Source organism: Aquarana catesbeiana, linkage group LG07 (genome assembly GCF_042186555.1).
Source record: "Aquarana catesbeiana isolate 2022-GZ linkage group LG07, ASM4218655v1, whole genome shotgun sequence".
NCBI classification, from domain to species: domain Eukaryota; kingdom Metazoa; phylum Chordata; class Amphibia; order Anura; family Ranidae; genus Aquarana; species Aquarana catesbeiana.
In genome coordinates, this window is record NC_133330.1 from 67,095,484 (window position 1) to 67,121,465 (window position 25,982).

Consider the following 25,982-nt stretch of genomic DNA (forward strand, 5'->3'; position numbering starts at 1 on the left):
TAGCCACTTGCCAACCAGCCACCGTCATTATACTGCAGCAGGTCGGCTCATTCCCGCAAATCGCCGTAGCTGTACGTCAGCCCTTTAAACAGCTATAGCAGGTGCATGTGCCCACTGCATGGCGTGGGAGCTGATGCGCGTGGCCGGCGACCGTGATGTCCGCCGACCACCCGCGAACGCTCCACAGAGAGCCAGAATTGGGATCTGTCAATGTAAACATACAGATCCCCGTTCTGTCAGGGGAGTAGAGAGTGGTCATCTGTTCCTAATGATTAGGAACAGCGATCTCTCTCCTCCTCTAGTCAGCCCCATCCCCCCACAGTTAGAAACACCTCTTGATCGGCCCCTAGTGTTAACCCCTTCCCTGCCAGTGACAATTATGCAGTAATCAGTGCTTTTATAGCGCGGATCGCTGTATAAATGTCAGTGGTCCCAAAAAAGTGTCAAAAGTGTCCGATCTGTCCGCCGCAACATCGCAGTCCCGCTAAAAATCGCTGATCACCGCCATTACTAGTAAAAAAATAAGAATAAATAAATAAAAATGCCATTCATCTATTCACTATTTTGTAGACGCGATAACTTTTGCACAAACCAAACAATATACGCTTATTGCGATTTTATTTTACCAAAAATATTTAGAAGAATACATATTGTTATAAACTGATGAAGAAATTCATTTTTTTACATTTTTTTGGGATATTTATTATAGCAAAAAGTAAAAAATATTGTTTGTTTTTTTAAATTGTCAGTCTTTTTTTGTTTATAGCGCAAAAAATAAAAAACGCAGAGGTGATCAAATACCACCAAAAGAAAGCTCTATTTGTGGGAAAAAAAAAAAGACATCAATTTTGTTTGGGTACAGTGTCGCACGACCGTGCAATTGTCAGTTAAAGCGACGCCATGCTGTATCGCAAAAAAATTACCTAGTCGTTAAGGGGGAAAATCTTCCGGTCCTTAAGTGGTTAAGCACAGTCGTTCGGCTAGGGTTCAGGAGCTGCATACAACCCTTTCAACTACAAAAGGTAAACATTCTTTAATGTCTATAGGTGCCTATTGCTTTGCAAGATATATTTGACATGGATGATAGGTGTAAATACAGATACAGAGCTCTTCATAATTAAACAGTTTAAGTGCAGGTTCGCACCAGAACGCGGTGTGTGGGAAAGGTGCATTCTGTGTGCATTTCACAAACCTTGTTCAAAATGCACTGCCTTTTAGATCTGTTGCAGGTGCCAAAATATTGTTAATGACACCCTAAATGCAGATTGCAAACGCAGTGTGTTTGTGAGCATCAGATGCCATAGTTTTGCAGTACCATGCAATTTGGTACAAATGTAGTCCATGCAATACTTTCTCTGCGTTCCGCTGCAATTTCGGCCCATTGAAATTAATTCAAATGAACTGGCCAAAAAACCACACTGCAGGAAAATGCACCACATTCCTGTGTGATTCTGGTGTGAACCAGCGCTCTCTAAATGTGGTGCAAGTACAGAAAAATACCCAATGATCCTGACAGAAATCCAGTGAACTCATATTTTCCTGTGTACTCTGCCTAGGCTGCAGTAAAACCCAAATAGCATTATAGGCCCTGGCCAGTACTAATAAGTTAACTACAGAAAAAACCCTACCCCCAAGGAGATGAAGAGAGGGGGAGAAGTTCTGTAGTCCAAATTAGGCGACAGTAGCCTAGGTTGAAATGCTGCTCCTTCATAGATACAGTACAATGAGCATTGTTCCCCTAGCACAAGTGTGTTAATGGCATTATTACCATGTAAAAATAAAGGAATAAAGAAAACAAAACTAATGAAGTCACCACATCTAAGGACTGATATGTTCCAATACAGTGTTGTTCTTGGGATGAGAAAACCTTTCAATCTTTAAAAAAAATACCAACACTATCCAGTGTTTTTGCTATTTACAATGCATTCTTTCATTATCTTATTTTATTACTTTTTTTATTTTTAGGAGGGATTATTGACGAGTTCATTTGCAGTGGTCCTTCAATTCGAAAGGGAAATGATCTCCTGAAGATCCCTTATGAAATGTTTAAGACTTGTACCCCAATGACTGCTCCACCCGTTATGGCAAATATTCACCATCACAGCTCCGAGCATAGGAGTAATAGCAAATTTGGACATCACAATGATCATATAGATGGCAGTCACCCTGAATGTGAACCAAAACCCAAACCTCGTCCTGTGAGCTTGAGACATGCCATAGCCACTGTTGTCATCACTGGTGTGGTGTGTGGCATTGTATGCCTAATGATGTTGGCAGCTGCCATCTATGGTTGTGCCTATGCTGCGATTATGGCAAAATACCACAGGGAGCTTAAGGAAGTGGAACGCTTGGCTCCTGTAGCAGAACATGGCAGCCCAGAAGAAAAGGAGCCCCTTGATGGCACTTTAGCCTGAACTTTAGCTTTAGTATGTTTCTTTTTTTAGGAGATAAACATATTGATATCATGCTGTATGTTAATGAAATGTCACTCTCCACACTAAATGTAAAAAATGGACCTGTGCATGTGGATTGAGATATGAATCCTTAATGGTGTAATTCTGAGCTAGCAGCAATATTTTCATATTAATTGAGACTCTGGAATTGTTGTAGAATGTCTTCATTGAAAACATGTCATATTTTTCTTTAAGGTGTTGTGTCTTCCTCTTAAATATATTTATGTTTTCAAGATGTATGTACTATTTATACATAGCGGAGAAGTCAATTTTGTGGAAAAAATACTTCATGTTACTATTAAAATTCAAAGTGTTATAAAGCAACACTGTTCATTCAAACATCTCATAGAATTGATCAAACAAATTGATCCTATCTACACCCATACTGCTTAAGATCCCTTCAGAGATCTGAATTATAACTGCGAAGGAGGTAGCCTATCAGGATAGACAGTATTAATGTATCCCCTGTGGACCACTGAAAAAATGGCTATGGTATTGGAGAAAAAATAGCTTCTTATTGTGTAACAATATACAGAAGCAGTTGTCCATTAAAAAGGTGAGTAGATACTGATATAAGAATATCTAGTAACCGAGCCGCTCTCTTCGGTCCTCCCAAGACCTCCTGCTCTCTAGCTCCCTTGTCACCTCCTCCCATGCTTGCCTCCAGGATTTCTCCAAAGCTTCTCCCATCCTTTGGAACTCCCTACTCCAATCTGTCCGACTGTCCCCTAATCTAGCCATCTTTAGACGATCCCTGAAAACCCTTCTCTTTAAAGAATCTTATCCTGCTTCTAACTAATACACTGTTTTACTTTCTCCATCAGCTCACCCCCCACAGCTATTACCTTTTGTATCAAATGACCCTCCCTTTTAGATTGTAAGCTCTAATGAGCAGGGCCCTCTGGTTCCTCTTGTACAAAATTGTAATGTAACTGTAATGTCTGCCTTAATTTTGTTAAGAGCTACGCAAACTGTTGGGTCTATATAAATTCTATATAATTAGAAGAAGAAGGAGAAGAAGAAGAAAGGGAGCTTTCAATGCACCAGATCAGCTGGTCACCTTTAGTGCCATCAGAATATGCTAGTCTTCATCAAGCCATCAAACACTGGTCCCTTAGTACATTCGTTATTTTTTTAACATCAAATGCTCAAGCCCTAAAGAAAGGGGTATCCTCTTCCCCTGAAATGTTTTTGCTGTATTTGATGCTTTAAACCACAGGTGTCAAACTGGTGGCCCTCCAGCTGTTGAAAAACTACAAGTCCTGTGAGGCGTTGCAAGTCTGACAGTTACAAGCATGACTCCCAAAAGAGAGGCATGATGGGACTTTTAGATCTGCAACAGCTGGAGGGCCGCCAGTTTGAGATCCCTGCTCTAAACCATTAAATGTTTCAAAATGCCCTTTATATGAGATTAATTTTTGTACCAGGTGCTCCACTGTACACATCCAAAAATGCACCAGATTAGAAAAGTCAATACCTGTATTATTATTAGAATGAGGTTACAAGTAGGTTTATATGTTTAAAGTTGATGTATATAAGGCTGGGTTAAGTTAGGGCGAATATTATTTTATATATTTTACTTGCTAATGTTAGGCCAAGAGTTAAAGCGTTTGTTAACCTTAAAAAATAAATAAAGATCCTGTTCTTTTAAAGCATGTTATACAGCACAGTGCTTGTGTTGTATCATTTGGCCCCCTGTAACACCTGAAACACCTGGCTGATCCCGCCTTGTTCTGACCCCCCTTTGTAAACGGACCATGGTATATCATGGTCCTGACACCGTGGTCATCCGCAGCTCTCCTCTGTCCTCTCCCCCTCCCCTCCCTAGCTGTCAGCTCCATGTCCGTGCCCGCCCCCTGGCCTCCTGCTGCTTAAAATAGGGTTAAAATTACACCATTCGCTCTGTGTATTCATGTAATGTGCCCTGTGACTATGCCTTTGTCAGAAACCATAAATCAGACTGAGACAGAAGTGCAGTTAAAATCACTCTTGTTTAAAAATAAAAGGGTAAACTTAGCAACGTGGTCAAATCATAGCCAGAGTTCGGAGAAACCGGAGAATCAGCATAGTGGAACAGCAAGCAGGATCAGGAACCAGAAGGGATGTCAGCCAAGCAAGTCTTCACAGGTACACAGGAGAGAGTCTCTGGATGTGTTGACCAAGGCAAAGGCAGAGAGGAACTGAACTGAACAGCTTAAGTAACCAGCAGGACTGACGAACAGGATATCATCATCATTAGGTGATTCACTGTAGAAAAGATTGGGGCTGGCAATTAACCGACAGCGACCTGCTATGAGAAGGAAGGGCTGAGCCCAGCCCTGACAGTACCCCCTCCTCAACGACCCCTCCCCCTCGGAAGACCAACAGGTTTGAGGGCAAAATGTCTATGGAAAGCACGGAGGAGGACAGGGGCATGTATGTCCAAGGATGAGACCCAAGAGCGTTCCTCCGGACTGTACCCTTTCCAATGCACCAGGTACTGTACGCGCCCCATGGAACCTACGGGAGTCAACAATGGATTGCACTTCATACTCCTCATGGTTCTCAACCTGTACTGGGTGAGGACATGGCACCGAGGTGGTAAAGCAGTTGCAGACCAAAGGTTTTAATAAAGAGACATGGAATACATTAGAGATACGCATATTAGAAGGAAGGCCTAAAGCGTGAGCCACTGGGTTAATCCAGCAGAGAATACGGAAAGGCCCAAAAAACCAGGTGCCAACTTCAGTGAGGGAACATGGAGTCGGAGGTTGCTAGATGACAGCCAGACCCTGTCCCCAACCTGGTAGGAAGGCCCAGGCAGGAACGAAGACCACGGAGATGCTCCCCTAATGCAGGGATGCTCTGATTTCATGGATTCTGACAGTAGGCGAAGGCCATGAATTCAGAAGATGCAGTCAATCCACTTGTTGGTAATATTTTTTCCAGATTGGATGAACTGGATCACCACATTGATCAGTTTGCCATGGCGTTACAAACGCTCCTGAGTCGCACGGCTCACCTGGAATCTCCCACTGCGGTCGCCCTGATACAACCTATGTTGCAGGCTGACCCTGCTGCTGCTCCAGTCTCTGTGCAGGAACCCGCTTTAAGAATGACCTCTATAAGAGGTATATCTGGTTCCGATCTGCTTCCCCAGCAATTTGGGGGCGATCCAGTCCAAAACAGAGGGTTTCTCAACCAGGTTGAGATATACTTTGAGATGCTGCCCCAGGTGTTTCCCACGGACAGAAGCAAAGTAGGTTTTGTGATATCTTTGCTTTCCGATAGAGAGCCTTGGACTGGGCAAACCCTCTATGGGAGATGCAAAAACCTGTTGTCTTGAGTTACCCTGAGTTTGTGGCTTTGTTTAAAAGGGTATTTGACGTTCACGCATGCTCTGCTTCTCATGTGCATCGAACAGAGTACAAGAACTGTTGCCGACTATGCCATTGACTTCCGTACTTTGGCAGCAGAGGTTGCGTGGAACAATGAGGCCCTCGTGGCTGCTTTTTCTCATGGTCTCTCGGATACCATCAAGGATGAGATAGCAGCCAGAGATATACCCACTGAGCTGGAGAAGTTGATCATGTGTGCCACCCTCATTGACTCCAGACTCACAGAAAGGCTCTCTTTTAAGGAGCGCTTGCGGAAGCCTCCTGTACATTTGTCTCCGAGTTTTGCAGTCCCACCCGTGCCTTCCTCACCTCCCATGCCTCCTGGTATCGAGTCTGGCTGTGAAGGTGAATCCATGCACTTGGGTTTTACGCGTCTCTCTGGAGATGAGAGAACCTTTAGGAGGAGGGAGAGATTGTGCCTTTATTGTGGCCAGACAGCTCACTTTTTGAAGTCTTGTCCTACCCATCCAGGGAACGCCCGAACCTTGAGGTCCTGTCACGGACAGACCGTAGGTGGTGTTGTTTCATCCCCAGTTATCCAGAAGGATAAGCCCCTGTTTTCAGTCACCCTTTCTTGGGCTGAGTCGTCTGTCGAGATACAGGCTCTAATCGACTCTGGGGTTGCAGGCCTGTTCATTGATGCTGCCTTTGTATCGAAGCCCTCGATTCCGCCGCAGCTGCGTGACACTACACTTGCCATTGAGGCTCTTGACGGGAGACCTCTACAGCCTGCCCATGTAACTCATGAGACAGTTCCGTTGTCCATGGCCGGAGGGGCTCTTCACCATGAGATAATCCAATGAGGTAGGCAGGAGATCAGTGCACAAAAGAGAGACCCGTCACCGGCACCCAACAATACAGCCGCTTACCCTATTTAGTGGACCCTCAATACAAAGGCTACATCTGCATGTATAAGATATAGAATGGTATAAAGGAAGCCCATCAATCTTCATACACTTAATGGAAGCAGACCTGATGGTGGATACAGCAAGCCCAGGTATGACTCTCCTTATTCCAGGTACACTCCAGCAGTAATCACCACATACATATCATCTCATGTAGACAAAAATAGACAAAAGTCCTTATGTACTGTGCCTCATTGCGCAGTACATAAGGACAATGTTTATTTAAAAAATACAAGTGTAATTGCACTCACATTGGAGACAAACAAAAATGGGCTTTGTTTGTATATGTGCAGCCGTCCCCACCAGAAAGATGGCCGCCGTGTCCCAGCATGCAGATGTCTCGTCACCAACTCCTCCCTACGCCGTTTCGTCAGAGAATGACGTTGTCAGGGGCATGGCTAGATGGACGCTCAAGTGAATTATATATGTGGGACACAGTAATTAAGATGCGGAAGTGGGCTGCGCCGCAAATACCGGATGTGACAACAGCTCACTAGCATATGAGCAGCCGAAATAGACATCCTTTATTAACTTAATATCAACTCTTTTGGTCAAAAAAGAGCGATCAAAAACAAATAAAGCTTATCATACACAGCGCCATCTTGTGGATTGGGGAATAATTACATTTAATCATATAAAAATAATGAACTATTATACAAACACTATGATAAAAATAACTATGATAAATAAAGTATTACCAACAAGTGGATTGACTCCATCTTCTGAATTCATGGCCTTCGCCTACTGTCAGAAACCATGAACCAGACTGAGACAGAAGTGTAGTTAAAATTATACGTGTTTAATAATAAAGAGGTAAACAGAGCGACGTAGTCAAATCATAGCCAGAGTTCGGTAACCGGAACGGATTGTCAGACAAGCCAGGACGTAAGGCAGCCACAGATCAGCGTACTTCAGGACAGGCCAGAAAATCAGGAAACTGGAGAATCAGCGTAGTGGAACAGCAAGCAGCATCAGGAACCAGAAGGGACGTCAACCAGGCAAGTCTTCACAGGTACACAGGACAGAGTCTCTGGATGTGTTGACCAATGTGAAAGCAGAGAGGAACTGAACTGAACAGCTTAAGTAACCAGCAGGACTGATGAACAGGATATCATCATCATCAGGTGAGTCACGTGGAAAAGATTAGAGCTGGCAATTAACCGACAGCTGTGCGGTCTGCTCTGAGAAGGAAGGGCTGAGCCCAGCCCTGACAGCCTTATAAAAATATATGTTATATGTTGTAATATATGTTTACAGAGCGCTGATCGGCATTCACGTGACAGTTCTCTCCTCTCTCGCATGACAGATGCAGCAGGCGGGGCCGCCTCTCTCTTCCTCCCCTCCTAATTCTAAGGCGAGGATCCTCATCCCCGCCTGCTGCAGCTGTCAGGCCGAGAGAGGAGAGAGCCAGTGGGTCACATGGGTCTGCGCTCTGTAAACAGGTATATAGCTGCATTATTTTTATAAGGCCCAGTCACAGGGCACATTACATGAATACAAAGAGAGGATGGTGTGATTTTAACTTAGTGGGTTAACAACCACTTTAGGGATAAGAGAGAGGGCAGGGTTAAGTGATAGGATCAGGCATAGTGTTAGGGAATAAGCATTATGGTTACATTGAGGTTCAAGACATGCGGTTAACTGTTAAGAGTTAAGCTGGCCATAGATGGAGCAAATTTCTTTCCTGCAACCAAGGGGTTGCAAGAAAGAAAATTGTTTGATTCCCCCATCAACACAGACTGAGTTGATGGGAATCCCACTAGATCATTCCCCAGAGCCATTGTGTTCTCCTAGCAGGGGGGTGTTCTCCTAGCAGGGGGGCGGGGGAAGCCATCCCCACCGGGAGAACACAGTGATTGCAATATTAACAAGTAGAATCTGAAGAAGCTTGGGTAAATTCAGCCTGCCCATAAATGGTTTGAATCTTGGCTGGTCCCTGCTAAACCTGCTGAGATTTGAACGTCTATGGCCAGCTTTAATTTCAGGAATTAGGGTTACTATGTAGAGCCCAGTTTAGTGTATGTATAAGCGTAAAGTAGGGAGCGTATAAGCGTAAAGTAGATATAAGTAGATATAAACCCTCATTGAATAACTCTCCCTTCTGTATGGTATTGAAAAAAAATGTTTTTGCATTGGTACATGCTGTCCTTGAGCGTGGCCATCTTACAGTATCATGGATTTTTTACAGAAGTTTGCCTATTAACCCTGAAATGAGCAGAATTTAACAAAAGATTTCATTGGGATTTGCCTCTAATGCCGCGTACACACAAGCGGATTTCTCATCGGAAAAAGATATGACAGCTTTTCCGACGGGATTCCGCTCAAGTTTGCCTTGCATACACACAGTCACGCAAAATGTTCGCTGAAATTACGACCGTCAAGAACGCGGGTGACGTACAACACTACAACGAGCCGAGAAAATCAAGTTGGAATTCGGCCAGCAAAAGTCCGATGGAGCATACACACGGTCGCATTTTCCAACGAAAAACTCTCATCGGTCTTTTGCGGGCCGAAATTCCGATCGTGTGTACGCGGCATAAGTTTGGGTTTGCCAAATTTTGAACAAGATTTGGCAAATCCTTATTGAATCAAACCTGCACGGATTAGCCCATCACTAGTTTCTTTTTAGAGTTTGCACTTACAGTATGTGAGTACATGGGGAGCCATGTGTGAGGATTACATATACAGATTCTAATGACATGAACACCCACAATACTTCTTTATCCAGAAACCATGAGCACACTATATAATAGTTACTTAGTTGTCTGGAATCCATGGAACCATGACACTGTCTGCTAGAGGCTACATTCCTGCTACAAAGCCTAATAGTTATGCAACATTATTTATACTTTCAAACACTACATATGGAAAACAAAGCAGGCACAGCTATCCACTTTGCATGATTATGCATATTTCTAGCTATTATTTTAATTACTTTATCCTTGCCATGAGGCCTCATTTTAGGCCTGGTGGGTAGGATAATGTAGGAGATGTTAAAGTGGTTGTATACCCCTGTAGGTGATTTTTACCTACAGGTAAGCCTATAATAAATGCCCACTAGATGGCTTAGAAGACACCAAAAAGTAAAAAAAAAAAAAAAATATATATATATATATATATATATATATATATATATATATTTTTACTTTTTGGTGTCTTCTAATAAACCAAACCGTGAAAGCACACAAAACACACAAAAGATAATCATCAGAATTGTTGTATTCAGGAATACACGATAATTCCCAAAATTCCTCCACTCATGAACAAGCAGACTTCCCTTTAAGTTATATATACAGGAAGAATAGGCTTATTAAAACCTCATCTAATAATGATAAAGAGGCCATCACTCTTCAGCCTGCAAGTACAACACAGAAAGCACATGAGTTGGCTTTGTCAGAGGACAGCTGCCAGGAAGTGGCTGCTTAGAAAGTTATCCTTTCAAAGCGTTTGTCATCTTGATAGTCATGACAAGCAAACAATTACTGCAGGCCTAAGTGTTAATGCAACCTCTGGCTACTGGATGCTTTTCTAAACAGAATGCTCAACAATAATCGTCATCCGCAATACCTCTAGGATATCCGAGTTCTCTGGCTAATAGTGGAAGCAAAAGAGTACAGTGGCTATATGACAACTAAACACAACCATCCTCGCCTGAAGCCGGGACAGGGACTTAAAAGGCAGCTCTAAAATAGAGGTCATGGCAATACTGTCATTTGCATTATTGACAGCTGATATGGCAGAAAATAGAAGGGTAAGGCCAAGCGATACCCAGCCAATTAAAACATTAAAGTATATCTACTGCCAAAACTTTTTATTTCTATCCTGGGTAGACTATGCTTAGAATTCTTATTTGGTTTTTATTCTTAGCAATTGACAGTATAATGCCACGTACACACGAGCGGACTTTTCGACCGGACTGGTCCGACGGACCGAATCCGGCAGACAATCCGACCGTGTGTGTGCTCCATCGGACCTGCAGCAGACTTTTTCGGTCGAAAATCTGACGGACTTTAGATTTGGAACATGTTTCAAATCTTTCCAACGGACTCGAGTCTGGTAAAAAAAAAATCCGCTCGTCTTTATGCTAGTCCGACGGAGGAAAACCCACGCTAGGGCAGCTATTGGCTACTGGCTATCAACTTCCTTATTTTAGTCTGGTTGTACGTCATCACGTACAAATCCGTCGGACTTTGGTGTGATTGTGTGTAGGCAAGTCCGTTCGTTCAAAAGTCCGTCGGTAGTCCATCAAAAGTCCGTCAAAAGTCCGTCGGAAAGACCGTCTGACCAGTCCGCCCGTGTGTACTAGGCATAAGAGATTTCAATGAAGTCTGTAACTGAAAAAAAAATTAAAAAACCTTTCTTACGTTTTCATAAATGCTTAAAGCTGAACACACATAATTAAATTTATATATATTCTTCTAAAGTCACAAAGCACACAAATACACTTTGTGTGCACCAAATATCTCTGCAAACCCAGATATTACCTATAAAAGCATCAGCGACATCATTACTGGTCTGTGAATGTTCTGTGCTGAGAGCTGTGGGAGGGACCAAACAGGCCCATCCACTAGAGGCCACCCACAGAAAACTACAAGAGGGGCGGGACTACAAAAGGGGCGGATACAAGACCAATCATCCTGCACAAAGAGAGAGAGAGAGCAGTGACTGGTCTTTATTGCATGAAGCTCCTGCACAATGTTTAAAGTTGGATTACTGCACCAATATGGAAGAAATCACACCAAGATTCAAGTAAGACTACACAAACTGTACCTCTTGTATATAGACAATGTTTGCTCATTACACAGTTCAGCTGATAATATATAATATATTATTAGCTGAACTGTGTTAATATAAATTAACCTATGCAAAATGAGCATCCATGTTAGTACAATGTGTACATCACAAATGTCATAAAATGAGCTTGTAAGGTAAAACTTGCATGTATGTGTGGATCCACTACAGAAGCTGTATTCCTATTGTGATTGTACTGTTAAATTCCACATTCAATGGTTTTTATTTTTACAATGTTTTTTATAGAAACAGTATCTGTGCCCCCACTGGGTTGAATTATCCTCTCTCTATCTGTCCTGGTGACCACTGCTGTGGAACAGAAAGTGATGGGAATTTTAAAAATTTCACATTATCTCGAAGCAGAAGGTGAGGGAATATATTCAAATTGGCACTTTGGTAGTAGGAGATGTACAGCTGTACAGCTTAGATGCATTATTATATTGACAAATTGTGTATGTATATGCACTATATTACTAAAAGTATTGGGACACCTGCCTTTACACGCACATGAACTTTAATGGCATCCCAGTCTTAGTCTGTAGGGTTCAATATTGAGTTGGCCCCTTTGCAGTTTTAACAGCTTCAACTATTCTGGGAAGGCTGTCCACAAGGTTTAGGAGTGTGTCTATGGGAATGTTTGACCTTTCTTTCAGAAGTGCATTTGTGAGGTCAGGCACTAATATTGTACGAGAAGGCCTGGCTTGCAGACTCCACTCTAATTCATCCCAAAGGTGTTCTATCGGGTTGAGGTCAGGACTCTGTGCAGGCCAGTCAAGTTCCTCCACCCCAAACTCACTCATCCATGTCTTTATGGACCTTGCTTTGTGCACTGGTGCGCAGTCATGTTGGAACAGGAAGGGGCCATCCCCAAACTGTTCCCACAAAGTTGGGAGCATGAAATTGTCCAAATTGTCATGGCAGCCTTAAGAGTTCCCTTCCCTTCACTGGAACTGAGGGGCCAAAAACAACCCCACATTATAATCCCCCTCCACCAAATGATTTGGACCAGTGCACAAAACAAGGTCCATAAAGATATGGATGAGCGATTTTGGCGAGTCCTAACCTCAACCCAATAGAACACCTTTGGGATGAATTAGAGAGGAGACTGCGAGCCAGGCCTTCTCACGCAACATCAGTGTCTGACCTCACAAATGTGCTTCTGGATCAAACATTCCCATAGACACACTCCTAAACCTTGTGGACAGCCTTCCCAGAAGAGTTGAAGCTGTTATAGCTGTAAAGGGTGGGCCAACTCAATATTGAACCCTACGGACTAAGACTGGGATGGCATTAAAGTTCATGTGTGTGTGTAAAGGCAGGTGTCCCAATACATTTGGTAATATAGTACATACTGTATATATATATATATATATATATATATATATATATATATATATATATATATATATATGTTTTTTTTAAAGTGTCACTAAATAAATGTCTTACAACTCTAAATATGTGGCCAGCCTTTTTGCTTTCCCACGGAAATGGCCAGCAAAAACAAAGTTTGTGTCCCATTTATGTATATGACCTACACACACTTGCACCTTGTTGGATAACTATACGTTTCTTTGGGAAAGCATCTGAAGATATCACTATAGGTATGCATACCTCCCAACTTTTTAAGATGGGAACAGGGACACCTATTAGAAAAAGTATGTAGGCATAGGACACACTCCCTTAAAGGAGAATTAAACAAAAAAAAAAATATTAGTTAAACCCAAAATGGTGCTTTTTTTTTTACCATTACTATTCCTTTACTATTCCTTTAGAGCCCTTGCACACTGGGGCGGTTTGCAGGCGCTATTGCGCTAATAATAGCGCCTGCAAACCGACCTGAAAGTGCCGCTGCTGGGTATCCAGTGTGAAAGCCCCGAGGGCTTTCACACTGGCGCTGGTAAAAAAAGTCCTGCCAGTAGCATCTTCGGAGCGGTGAAGGAGCGGAATGTATATCGCTCCTTTACCGCTCCTGCCCATTGAAATCAATGGGACGGCGCGGCTATACCGCCGGCAAAGCGCCTCTGCAGAGGCGCTTTGCGGTGGTATTTAACCCTTTCTTGGCCGCTAGCGGGGGGTAAAACTGCCCCGCTAGCGGCCGAATACCGACGGTAAAACGCTGCTAATAATAGCGGCGTTTTACCGCCGACGCCGCCCCCTGCCCCAGTGTGCAAGGGCTCTTATACTGGATTTTGACAAATACGAATGCAACAATTTAGAAATTGGATGAAAGGTTTAGTACTGTGAAACACTTTTTGAAAGATAAATAGTGCATTTTATATATAGCTATAAAGAATAGACCAAAATGAGGGACAGGTAAGGAGAAAAGAGGGACAGAGGGACTTTGTTCTAAATCAGGGACAGTCCCTCGAAATCTGTCAGGGACAGTTGTGAGCTATGGGTATGTCAAGGATGCTGTATTTGATTTATCTCAATATGCAGAGAGACCTATGTCTGCAAATGCATTTATTAGGAAATAAATGTGTGAACTGTGTGAAGTAGACTGGCCAGTCAATCATCTCCCTTTGAGAGTGATAAAAGGACCTGGCCATCTATGGTTTCATGGGAATCTCCCTTAGGATAAAGAAGAGAATCATAAACATACAGGTTATATTTAGTGTGGGTCAGGCACAGTTTTGCCGATGCTAAATGCAAGCTATATTGAAGTGTCTAATATACAGTGAAACAAACATAATATCAGTGCAACTCCACCTGACTGTTGGTGGGCTTTGCATACTTCCCCGCAGTCCATGTTTAGGCCACCTATGGCTGGACTTATAACTGTAACATTAAGCTAGCAACAGCATATTTGTATTTTTTCTAGATTGTTAAATCTATTGTATCTAGCTGTTAATGACTGCCATCTCCTGGATGATATTCAATACTATGGTGTGTTTACAATGCAGCTACCCATGGGGCCTCAATCAGTAGCACATATAGGGTTAAGGGGCAGCCACTCTGCTCTGGATCATGTACATGTAGGTGATAAGGCATTTTGTGGGTAGGGGGCGTGTGCACCCTTGCGATCCCATCTGCATACCTCACAACTTTTTGAGATGGAAATGAGGGACACCAATTAGAAAAAGTATGTAGGCATAGGAAACACGCCCCCTTAAAGGAGAGTTATACAAAAAAATTATTAGTTAAACCCACAAGTGCTTTATTTTTACCACTACTATTCCTTTATACTGGCTTCTAAAGTTTACAAATGCAGCAATTTAGTAACTTTTTGAAAGATAAATAATGAATTTTATATACAATTATATAGATCTGACCAAAATGAGGGACAAATGAGGAGGAATGAGGGACAAAGGGACTTTTTTCCAAATCAGGGACAGTTGGGAGGTATGCCATCTGTACTGTAATTCAGTACAGCACAAGCCGATTAGCAGGTCCAGGCCAACGATTTATGGCCGGTGCTCCGTCAGATTAGGCGAACCGAATGTGTAATGGAAGTGACTTTCGTCGCCTCCATCTTGCTACACCCCAGATCCGTCCACAGTAAGGATACAGTGAGAAGGGGCAAGCAGACATATTTTTACACCCAACGGAGTTTTGAATCGTACACTTATTTATAACAGTAAACTGAGGTTATATAGTGAAATACAGTACTTAGAACTCTGACTGTTTAGATGTTGAATTTTAAAAGCAGCGGCAAGCCTGCTGATCTCACAGGCTTGCTAAGCTGACAGAAGTTGGCTGCTTCTAAAATTCAACATCTAAGCAGTCAGACAGAGTTCTAAGTACTATATTTCACTATATAATCTCAGTTTACCTTTATAAATAAGTGTAAAATGCAAAACTCCGTTGGGTATAACAAGATGTCCGCTTGCCCCTTCTCATTGTATCCTTACTGTAGACAGGTGCAGGGTGTAGCAAGATGGTGGCGACGAAACATCACTTCCGTTACACATTCTGACGGGTCGCCTAATCTGACGGAACACCTGAACCTGCTGAACGGCATAGCGAATTATGCCCCGTACACACGATCGGACATTGATTGGACATTCCGACAACAAAATCTACTGATTTTTTCTGACGGATGTTGGCTCAAACTTGTCTTGCATACACACGGTCACACAAAGTTGTCGGAAAATGCGATCGTCCTGAACGTGGTGGCGTAAAACGTGTACGTCTGGAGTATAAACAGGTCAGTAGCCAATAGCTTTCGTCTCTTAATTTATTCTGAGCATGCGTGGCACTTTGTGTGTCGGATTTGTGTACACACGATCAGAATTTCCAACAACAGATTTTGTTGTTGGAAAATTTTATAGCCTGCTCTCAAACTTTGTGTGTCGGAAAATCCGATGGAAAATGTCCAATGGAGCCCACACACGGTCGGAATTTCCGACAACAAGCTCCGATCGCACATTTTCCGTCGGAAAGTCCATCCGTGTGTACAGGGCATTACAGTACAGAGCCCTGTGCTTACTCACAACACAGAGCTCTGTACACAGAGCAGAGATTTGGCTTGATTTTTACTCTCTGCAAAGCAGGGAGAAAAATCTGCCACTTCTACTAGTAAAAGCAGCACATAATTGCACACATTACACTTGTTAGGCACACAGTTACACTTTTCATTGCCTCTAGATGTTAACTCCTTCCCAACCAATGTCTTTAGTACAGTGACAGTGTATAGTATTAGCACTGTTCATTGTTATAGTGCCTCCTTGGCCTCCGAGATTCTGCTCTATCCTGGTTCTCTGCCTATTTATCACAGCGCTCCTTCAGTGTCACCTACAACTTTGTCCCTTGCCCCTTTCTGTGGGGGTCCCCCAAGGCTCTGTTCTTGGACCCCTTCTCTTCTCTATCTACACCTCCTCTCTTGGTCACTTGATATCCGCCCATGGCTTCCAGTACCACTTATACGCCGCTGACACCCAAATCTATCTGTCTACTCCTCACCTCTTTCAGTCTCCTCTCGCATTACTAACTTACTAACTGACATATCAGCATGGATGTCGCACCACTTCCTTAAACTAAATCTCTCTAAAACTGAGCTATTAATATTCCCCCCCGCCCGTGCCCCCCTCCACGACTTTTCTATCAAAATCAACAATGTAACCATCAGTCCCTCCCCTCACGCCAGGGTACTAGGTGTAATCCTAGATTCTGACTTGTCATTTCAGCCTCAAATCCAATAGTTGTCAAAAGTTTGTAGAATTCACCTCCGTAACATCTCTAAAATTCGCCCTTTTTTAACAAATGAAACCACCAAGCTCCTCATTCACTCCCTTGTTATCTCTCGCCTTGACTATTGCAACTCCCTTCTCATTGGCTTACCTCTCCATAGGCTATCCCCTCTTCAGTCTATCATGAATGCTGCTGCCAGGCTTATCCACCTTACCAACCGCTCAGTGTCTGCCAACCCTCTACTTCAATCCCTACACTGGCTCCCAATCACCCAGCGAATTAAATTCAAAATACTAACCACAACATACAAAGCCATTCACAACTCTGCCCCGAGCTACATCACCAATCTTGTCTCCAAATATCACTCAAACCATCCTCTCTGCTCTTCTCAAGACCTCCTACTCTCAAGCTCTCTCATCTCCTCCTCTCATCCTCGTCTCCAGGATTTCTCCAGAGCCTCTCCCATCCTCTGGAACTCGCTACCTCCATCTATCCGGCTATCCCCTACTCTTGCTACTTTCAGGCGATCCCTGAAAACTCATCTTTTCAGGGATCTTTTACCACTTCCATCAGCTCATTCCCCACAGTTACAACCTTTTGTACCACCTGCCCCACCCTATTAGATTGTAAGCTCTTCTGAGCAGGGCCCTCTTAATCCTCTTGTATCTTAATGTATTATAACTGTATTGTCTCCCTTGTATATTGTAAAGCGCTGTGTAAACTGTTGGCGCTATATAAATCCTGTATTATAATAATAATAATAATATCAATGCCAGTGTTTACATGTAAACACAGGGTCTGCAGGTGAGTCATCTGTACACAACAATAGGACAGAGCTGGGCAGTATTGGTAACAGAACTACACACTGAGATATCAAGACACAGCACAGGACTAAAACTTCAAGGGACGAGGGAATTTAAACTGGGATAGTTGGCAAGTATGAGGCAGCTGCTTTGGGCCCCACAACAATGACAAGGCCCAGGGCAGCTGCCCCTTTTGCCCTGCCTTAAAGACGGCCCTGAATGACACAGAGGTGCACTGATTGGGCACTGTTTGGGCACTGGTGTTGGCACTGGTGAATAGATGAAACCACTCACAATCACTGAAGCTGCAACACAGGTCGCTCTCCCTCCTCACACGTGGACGCTGTATGAGGAGGGAAAGCTGTCAATGAGAGATGATCTCATATGTTTACATTTGAGGTCATCTCTCATTGGACACGCTGATTGTGTGGTAAATGGCTACTGTGATTGGCCATTTACCGCGATCTGTGATTGGCTGTGTCCATCACAAATTTTCCCTGATGCACGCTCGCGAGGGCGCGTGGGGAGCGCTGAAAAGGGAAAAAACATCATATGACGGCGTCCCGGCATCATTCTGCTATAGCACGGATACGAGGAGGGTGATCTGTAAAAAACTAAAACAAATCACCAAAATGACCTAATTTTGCTTTAAAACAAGTAAACAATTTTAGAAGAAAAAACACTTTACATTTGTCCCAGATTTACCCTAATGAATTTTCAGGATTGGAAAAAAAAAAAAAAAGTCTGCCGAAACACTCACAAAATTTGTTTTTCTCCTTGAAAGAAATGAAACTCATAAAAATGACACTTTGCTCAGATTAATTTGGATCGTCTACATCAAGGGCTTGTTTTCCTTCCAGTACATGGCTTGCTCCAGGCTCCACAATCTTTGTTTGGGCTCATTAAACAATAAACACAAGAACAGGGCAAAAACATGATGGCAAAAGATGACTAAATTCCACGACTGTCAAAAGTCTTTACTTGTAATGGTTTCCATGTTTGTCCTTTTTTTTCCCAAGAATGTTTTGCCATGCAAAACAGTTTTTTTTTAGAAATTGCCAGTTGTAGGTTTGAAGTATTCATGTTAGCTGGTGTCAGTCACAAAGCTTTTCTATGCATGTATTCATGATTTATTTGGATTGTTTTCTTTGATGAACTTGAAACAATTGTAAATAGGATTTTTTGTGCTTTAATAAATAGCTAAATAATAGTTCAAGAGCTTCTGGCTAAAAGCAACATAACAGCAACCAGACTGGAAAAGTCAGAGTAAAAAACAAATGATTACTTTGTATCTCCAAAGAGAAGCAGAATAATTCACAGTGAAGACTAGCTGAAAATTTACACAGGAAGGCACGGAGCTAGGAGGAACGAATAAAGCGTAGGGCTGGCATGACAAGGCAAGAGGATCCAGAGTAGTGTTAATGTGCAAAAGAGATAGGTGGGCGTTTCCTATTTACGTGATTGGTGGAGAAGATGGGGTTATGGGGAGGAGCATTGGAGAAAAGACTGGAAGAAGGGGTGGTACTGTAACATTCAGGTTGGGAAGCCATCAGCGGAACATCCAGCCCTCCCTCCCTGAGATAGGGCAAGTCGGTTTGAGGGTGTAAGTGTAGAGATGGCTGTTGGGACCCCTTGGATGGTGTTCAAATATCTGTCTGTGGAATACAAGTGGGGAACCAGCATCAGTATTGAGTCCTCTGGTTGGGTGTGATCCACCAAGAGGGACCAGGCAGTGGCAGACCTGTAAGGTCTGTGTGGCAAGTGTTAATGTCTCCGAGTCTGTGTTCTTGCGGCTGGGGACATCTAGCTTTGGTTTATGTTACTGTTTAAACTGTTATTTATTATTTATGTTGTTTAACCACTTGCCGCCTGCCATATAGCAAAATGACGGCGGTAAAGTGGTTTCAATATCCTGACCAGACATCATATGACGTCCAGCAGGATATCAAGCCGATGCGCGCCCCCGGGGGCGCGCATCGCGGCGATCATTGTTGCGGTGTGTCAGTCTGACACACCTCAACACCGATCTAGGTAAAGAGTCTCTGACGGAGACCCAGAGCTAATTATCCAAAATACCACTAAAATTAAATTGAGTTCAGTTTGGGATTTAAAGCATACATCCCCACATGTTTCGGAAAATCGCATTGGAATGTATTTTTTCCTTCATCAGGGGAGGTTTATAGATGGATATATTATTTTCTTGTCTGACACACAAATGTATATGTCTAGAACAATGTTTGCATAATAATATGGCAGAAACATCAAGATCTTATCTTTAACTTCTTGTACCATATTAAAATTTAACAAGGTCAAAGGTACTTACATGTATTTCATTCATTGTGTATTCAGCTCCAACCTGAGGTAATTACTATTGCTACAACAGGCTTTAGATGGCCATGGTATTCTATGCATCTGCCTGTTATTAACCTTTTTACTTCCTCTACTACTTCCTAACAAGAGGAGATCTGTCTAAATTGTCTCCCTGTCATAATTGTCCCCACAGTGCTAAATTCTGATCCCGGTTGGTAAAAACAGGTGCCTCTTGTGAATGCGTCCTAGCGACCGGCCTATGGACACATGAACAACTCTCCATGTCGTGTGTATGTGGACTCATGCAGCCAGCATGTATCTGTCTTCCTTGTTTTTATCTCTTTAATCCCCAATGAATGAAATACATGTAAGTACCTTGGACCTTGTTAAATTTTTAATATGGTACAAAAAGTTAAAGATAAGATCTTGATGTTTCTGCCATATTACTATGCAAACATTGTTATACACGTATACATTTGTGTTACAGACAAGAAAATTATATATCCATCTATAAACCTCCCCTGATAAAGGAAAAAATATGTTCCAATGCGATTTTCCGAAACATGTCGGGATGCATGCTATAAATCCCAAACTGAACTCAATTTAATTTGAGAGGTATTTTGGATTATTAGGTCTGGGTGGTATATATCTGTAGGTTTTATCCATCTTGATTCATTGGTGTATTGTTTATACTATACAACTGAACTGTGTTTATATTCTATAACAATTTTTCTACTTTTTGTATACTAATAAAGTTGCCACCTTTGTGCCTTTTTTTCCTTATCTACTCTAGTACTTTTTTCTGCCATTTAAAGTTCAAGGGGGCGTCCTCCCAATGCACCTTGCTGCATGTTTCCTCTCATAAGAAGCCATGCAATGAAAAGTCATTGTTGAGTCCCCTGGGCGACATTGAGTACAGGAGAAAAATCCATTGAGCCTCCTTTTGCAGCAATATTTTATCTTTATCTCCCCTCCTATTGGACAATACAAGTTTGTATATGAATGCACATTTAAATCCATCTGTGGAGGCCCCATGTACATCCCTAAAGTGTGCTGCAACTGGCGATTCATCATCTTTTATATTGATACTTGATATGTGTTCTCCCATTCCTTTACGGAATTCCCTATTCGTTTTACCAATATATTTCATGCCATAGGGGCATGATATTTGGTGTATTACAAAACTGGAGGAGCAGTTCACAAAGGACCTAATTTGATATGTCTTTTTGCCCTCTGTCAGTGAAAGATTTTCTTTTGTCTGCAAACTTACATATACTGCAGTGCCCACAGGGTTACATCCCGAGTACCTGCACCCCATATAGATCCATCAGTCTGTCTCTTGGTCCTATATTCACTTTGGACTAGGACATCTCCTATTGTCGGAGCTCTTTTTGCGATCAGATTGGGTACAGGACCCAGAATTTCTTTAAGCCTATGGTCAAGAAGAAGAATATGCCAGTGTTTATTTAGAATTGTCTTAAATGGTTCAAATGCGTCCCATATGTAGTTCCAACTCCTTTTCTCTCTCGTTTTGATTCTGATATGGTGTCTTTAATGTTTTGTTCAAGTCTAAGTGTTTGTTCTCTATTTTTATGCAATGCCTATTTCATTCCTAGCTTGAAAAGAGAATTAGGGTACGTGCCCTAAATCTGTGCCTCATTTCTTGGCTTTCCTGATGGAAGTCCCCGATGTTAGAGCAATTCCTATGAAGCCTCAGGAACTGCCCAATCGGGATATTTCTAATCAGGGGCCATGGATGATGGCTGGTGGCATGGAGAAGAGTATTGCCCGCCATGGGCTTTCTGAATATATTTGTTTTTATCCTGGTACCATCTTTAATGATCTTAAGATCTAAAAATTCAATTTGATGTGAATCTATCTTAAATGTAAGAAGGATATTTTTGCTGTTCTTATTGAGGTCCAGTATAAAGTTGTTAAGTTGTTCTGAAGAGCCTCTCCACACCACCAGCACATCAATAATATACCGGACCCAAAGGATCACAAGTTGGTCAAAGGAGGGGTGGGTATATACATCCTCCCTCTCCCACCATCCCAAATGCAAACATGCATAAGAAGGTGCACACGCGGCTCCCATGGCAACCCCCCTTATTTGACAACAGAACTTATTGTCAAACCTGAAACAGTTATTGTTCAGGACCATCTCCAGCAGCTCCACAAGGAACACATTTTGTGGTCCCGCCAGAGGGTGACGTGCCTCGAGCCATTGGGACACCACGTGTACCCCCACTTCATGGGGGGTGGAGGAGTATAGTGATTCAACATCCACCTCCGCTAGGACACAATCGTCCGGTATGATGAGATCCTAAAGTTTCCGCAAAATGTCTGTTACTTTACTGTGCAGTCATGAATTGGTGGCAAGGAGGCGACTGAGATATAATATTTAAAGAGGAGCTCCAGGCTTCCCCCCACAAAATTTAAAGTCAGCAGCTACAAATACTGTAGCTGTTGACTTTTAATAGAGGGACACTTATCTGTCCAGGGATCCAACAGTTTCCTCACCCTAGCCGATTTTGCAATCGGCTATCAGGTGTTGGCCCTACCATCTTGACTAAGGGAAACCGGTTTCCTACTGCGTATGGGTGTAGCGTGCTGTGCTTTGTGAATGAGCCAGCTGTGGGAAAAGGAGAGGGGGGCGAGCTTACAGCTCAGTTTGCCGCGAAGTGGGAACAGGTACTGGTCAAAACTAGGTACTCACTACCTCCCAGAAGGTGTCAAATGTGGCAGCGGAGGGGGGAGGAGGCAGACAAGCAGAGCTTACCCTTTAGGGTGGAGCTCTGCTTTAACCGCTTGCCGACCGCCCGCCATCATTTGACGACGGCAGCATGGCTCCCCTGCGCGAATCGCCGTAGCTGTACGGCGGGCACTTTAAGGGGTATAGGGGACGCGCGCCTGCCATGTCACTTAGGAGCCGATGCGCATGCTTGGCAGCCTTGATGTCCGTCAGGCACACGCGATCGCTCCTGACAGAGCCAGAACCAGTTCTATCAGGAGTGAGGAGACCGATCTGTTGATCCTAATGCTTAGGAACAACAATCTGTCTCCTCCCCCAGTCAGTCTTATCCCCCGACAGTTAGAACAAACTGAGGGAGCACATTTAACCCCTTGATCGCCCCTTGTTTTAATCCCTTCCCTGCCAATGACATTTATACAGTAATCAGTGGCTATATTTAGCTCTGATCACTGTATAAATGTCGATGGTCCCAAAAAAGTGTTGAAAGTGTCTGATCTGTCCGCCGCAATGTTGCAGTCCCGATAAAAATTGCTGATCGCTAGTCATTACTAGTTAAAAAAAATAATAATAAAAATGTATCCCCTATTTTGTAGACGCTATAACTTCTGCGCAAATCAATCAATATACGCTTACTGTGATTTTTTTTACCAAAAATATGTAGAAGAATACATATTGGCCAAACTGATGAAGAAATTTGTTTTATTTTTTAAAATTTGGGGCTATTTATTATAGCAAAAAGAAAAAAATATTGTGTTTTTGTTTCAAAATTGTCACTCTTCTTTTGTTTACAGTGCAAAAAAAAAACAAAACGCAGAGATGATTAAGTACCACCAAAAGACAGCTCTATTTGTGGGAAAAAAAAAATGTCAATTTTGCTTGGGTGCAACGCCGCACGACCGTGCAATTGTCAGTTAAAGCGATGCCGTGCCGAATCACAACAAGTGCTCTGGTCAGAAAGGGGGTAAAATCTTCCGGGGCTGAAGCCGTCAAGGCAGCAGAGAAAGTCAAATCACAAACTTGGATGTACTGTCTGGCAGGTCTGTGTAAATCTAATGCCGTGTACACATGGGCAGGCTTTTCGGCATCAAAGGTCCGGCGGTCTTTCCGACGGACTTTTGACGGACTTTTGATGGACTTCCGACGGACTTTCGAATGAACGGACTTACCTACACACGATCACACCAAAGTCCGAAGAATTCGTACGTGATGGCGTACAACCGGACTAAAATAAGGAAGTTCATAGCCAGTAGCCAATAGCTGCCCTAGCGTCGGTTTTCGTCCGTCGGACTAGCATACAGACGAGCGGATTTTTCGACCGGACTCGAGTCCGTCGGAAAGATTTAAAACATGTTTCAAATCTAAAGTCCGTCTGATTTTCGCCTGAAAAAGTCTGCTGCAAGTCCGATGAAGCCCACACACGGTCGGATTGTCTGACGAATTCGTCCCGTCGCACAAGTCCGGTCAAAAAGTCCGCCCGTGTGTACACGGCATTAGAACTGACTGGACAGAAATACAAAGCAGGTAAAACAGTTTCCATATATGAATGTTATTAGTAAATTTAGCTGTTTTCCTACTATTCGGCTCTAATTAAATAGTGAAGAAAAAATAACTTGAATGGGTAGTCTTGCAGCTGCAGTTGTTGGGAAAGAAGACTAAACAAGACGCAGACACACTCAAGTATTCATTGCATTAGGGGCATCATGAATTGCAAATGACCTATCTGTATTGCTTGAAGACTACGCTAAAACAAAAGGAAAATGAAGCCAGCATGTTAAAGCCAAGTTCTGTTATGTTGAATCTTATGAGGCATAAGCTGAAGCATTGTTCTGAAAAGTTTATTACTGCGTGCCAATAGGATCTCTACAGCCTTACAACCGTACAGTCCCCTTCTGTATGCTAATGAGCTGATTTGCATGACGGATGCATCACAGTCCTTGCAGAGTCAGAGCTTTCTCTGGTCTTTAAGAATGAAGTGGATCTGTTCTAGACCTGTAATGCTGTCATGTTCTATTACTACAACAGTCCAGTGTTACATATAGGCCACGCCGCTCATCTTATTCTTATACATGAATTGCTTAGAATGTCGGCAGCTACTTGCGGGTAACAATCAGAAAGTACAACTGAAAGATTTGGAAAACTTACTTGACTTGACATCTATTTCAATTTGTAGAAAGCACAGCAGGGATGCAACCATGAATACCAAAACACCACAGGGCCTCTAGCACTTGGCAGGGACAAATATCAGCAAGCTTCTTATATGCACAATTCCCCAAAAGAATACAAGACCTAACTCTGCTCAGTGGACCCACTTTTTATGTGATGGTATTACTGTTACTACTATCACTGTCACAGTATAGTATTTATTGCAATCAAAGCACTATAAAACCCAAGAGCAAACGTTTATTACCAATTCTTAGATGTGATGGCTGCATTCAGTTTTATTTTTAGGCTTTCTTTCTTCTAGTTTCATCTGGCGATCCAGCCAGCAAGTCTGTTGGTTTTTTTTTTTAAAGCACACGCTCACCTGCAGAATGTATCAGTTTACATGGATGAGACAAACCACCTAACACCGGCAGGGGTGATTAAAATAATAAGCTCTTATTTAAAAATGTAAAACCTTTATCCCAAAAGTAAAAAAAAAAAAAAAAAACTGTTGTAACTGATGATAAAGTGTGAGTTGGGGTTTGGCTTCAATTTGTCTAGTGTATTTAAAACTGCTCATACAATTAAAGTGGTTGTAAACCCTTACAGACCACTTTGTGCTACAGGTAAGCCTATAATAAGGCTTACCTGTAGCTACCCAGGATACCTTCTAAACCTGAATGGTTTAGGAGATATCCCCTGTATTTGCATGAGCCGACGTCATCGTACGTGCAGTTGCTTCAAATACTGGGACATTTTTTACCTTAATACAGTTTTACCTTAATACAGCAAATGCATTTAAGTGATTCTAAAGGAAGAAGTTTTTTTTCCTTAATACATTCTATGCAATAGGGTAGAAAACCTTCCGGATGTGCAGAGCCCCCCCACCTTTATACTTACCTGAGCCCCTTCTCGATCCATATGCTTTCCTGGGTGTTCTTCCCTCATTGGCTCACACAGCAGCGGGAGCCACTGGCTTCCACTGCTGTCAATCACAGCCAGTGAGCCAATGAAGAGACAGCACTGATCAGGAGGTGGTCGGCAGACAATTTTCAGTCATGACCCTTTGACAGAAGCCAGCCAAATGATCAGCTTCTGTTGGACCAGCTGCCATACACACAAGCCGAATGTAGCCCGACATTCGGCCCGTGTGTATGAGGCTTTGGTCAAATTCAGGTACTTACACCATTTGCAGTAAAATAAATAAATAAATGATGACCTGTTAATGAATAGACATGCGCACACTGAAATATTTCGTTTTGGAATTTCGTTTTCGTCCGAAAAATAAATTTATTTAGTTACTCGAAATTCGTTTTTAT

General features: G+C 42.7%; 2 protein-coding genes across 4 annotated transcripts in view; one reads left to right on the plus strand and one right to left on the minus strand.

The window, feature by feature from the left end:
* LRTM1 (leucine rich repeats and transmembrane domains 1) overlaps positions 1–4,360 on the plus strand; it is a 36,103-nt gene extending 31,743 nt beyond the window's left edge. Inside the window, exon 3 of the mRNA XM_073592286.1 lies at positions 1,966–4,360. Coding sequence (XP_073448387.1) covers positions 1,966–2,414 — 449 coding nt within the window. The 3' untranslated portion in view covers positions 2,415–4,360. The remainder of the gene's footprint in view (positions 1–1,965) is intronic.
* CACNA2D3 (calcium voltage-gated channel auxiliary subunit alpha2delta 3) overlaps positions 1–25,982 on the minus strand; it is a 1,508,837-nt gene that overhangs the window by 307,533 nt on the left and 1,175,322 nt on the right. The gene's annotated exons all lie outside the window — the stretch shown is intronic.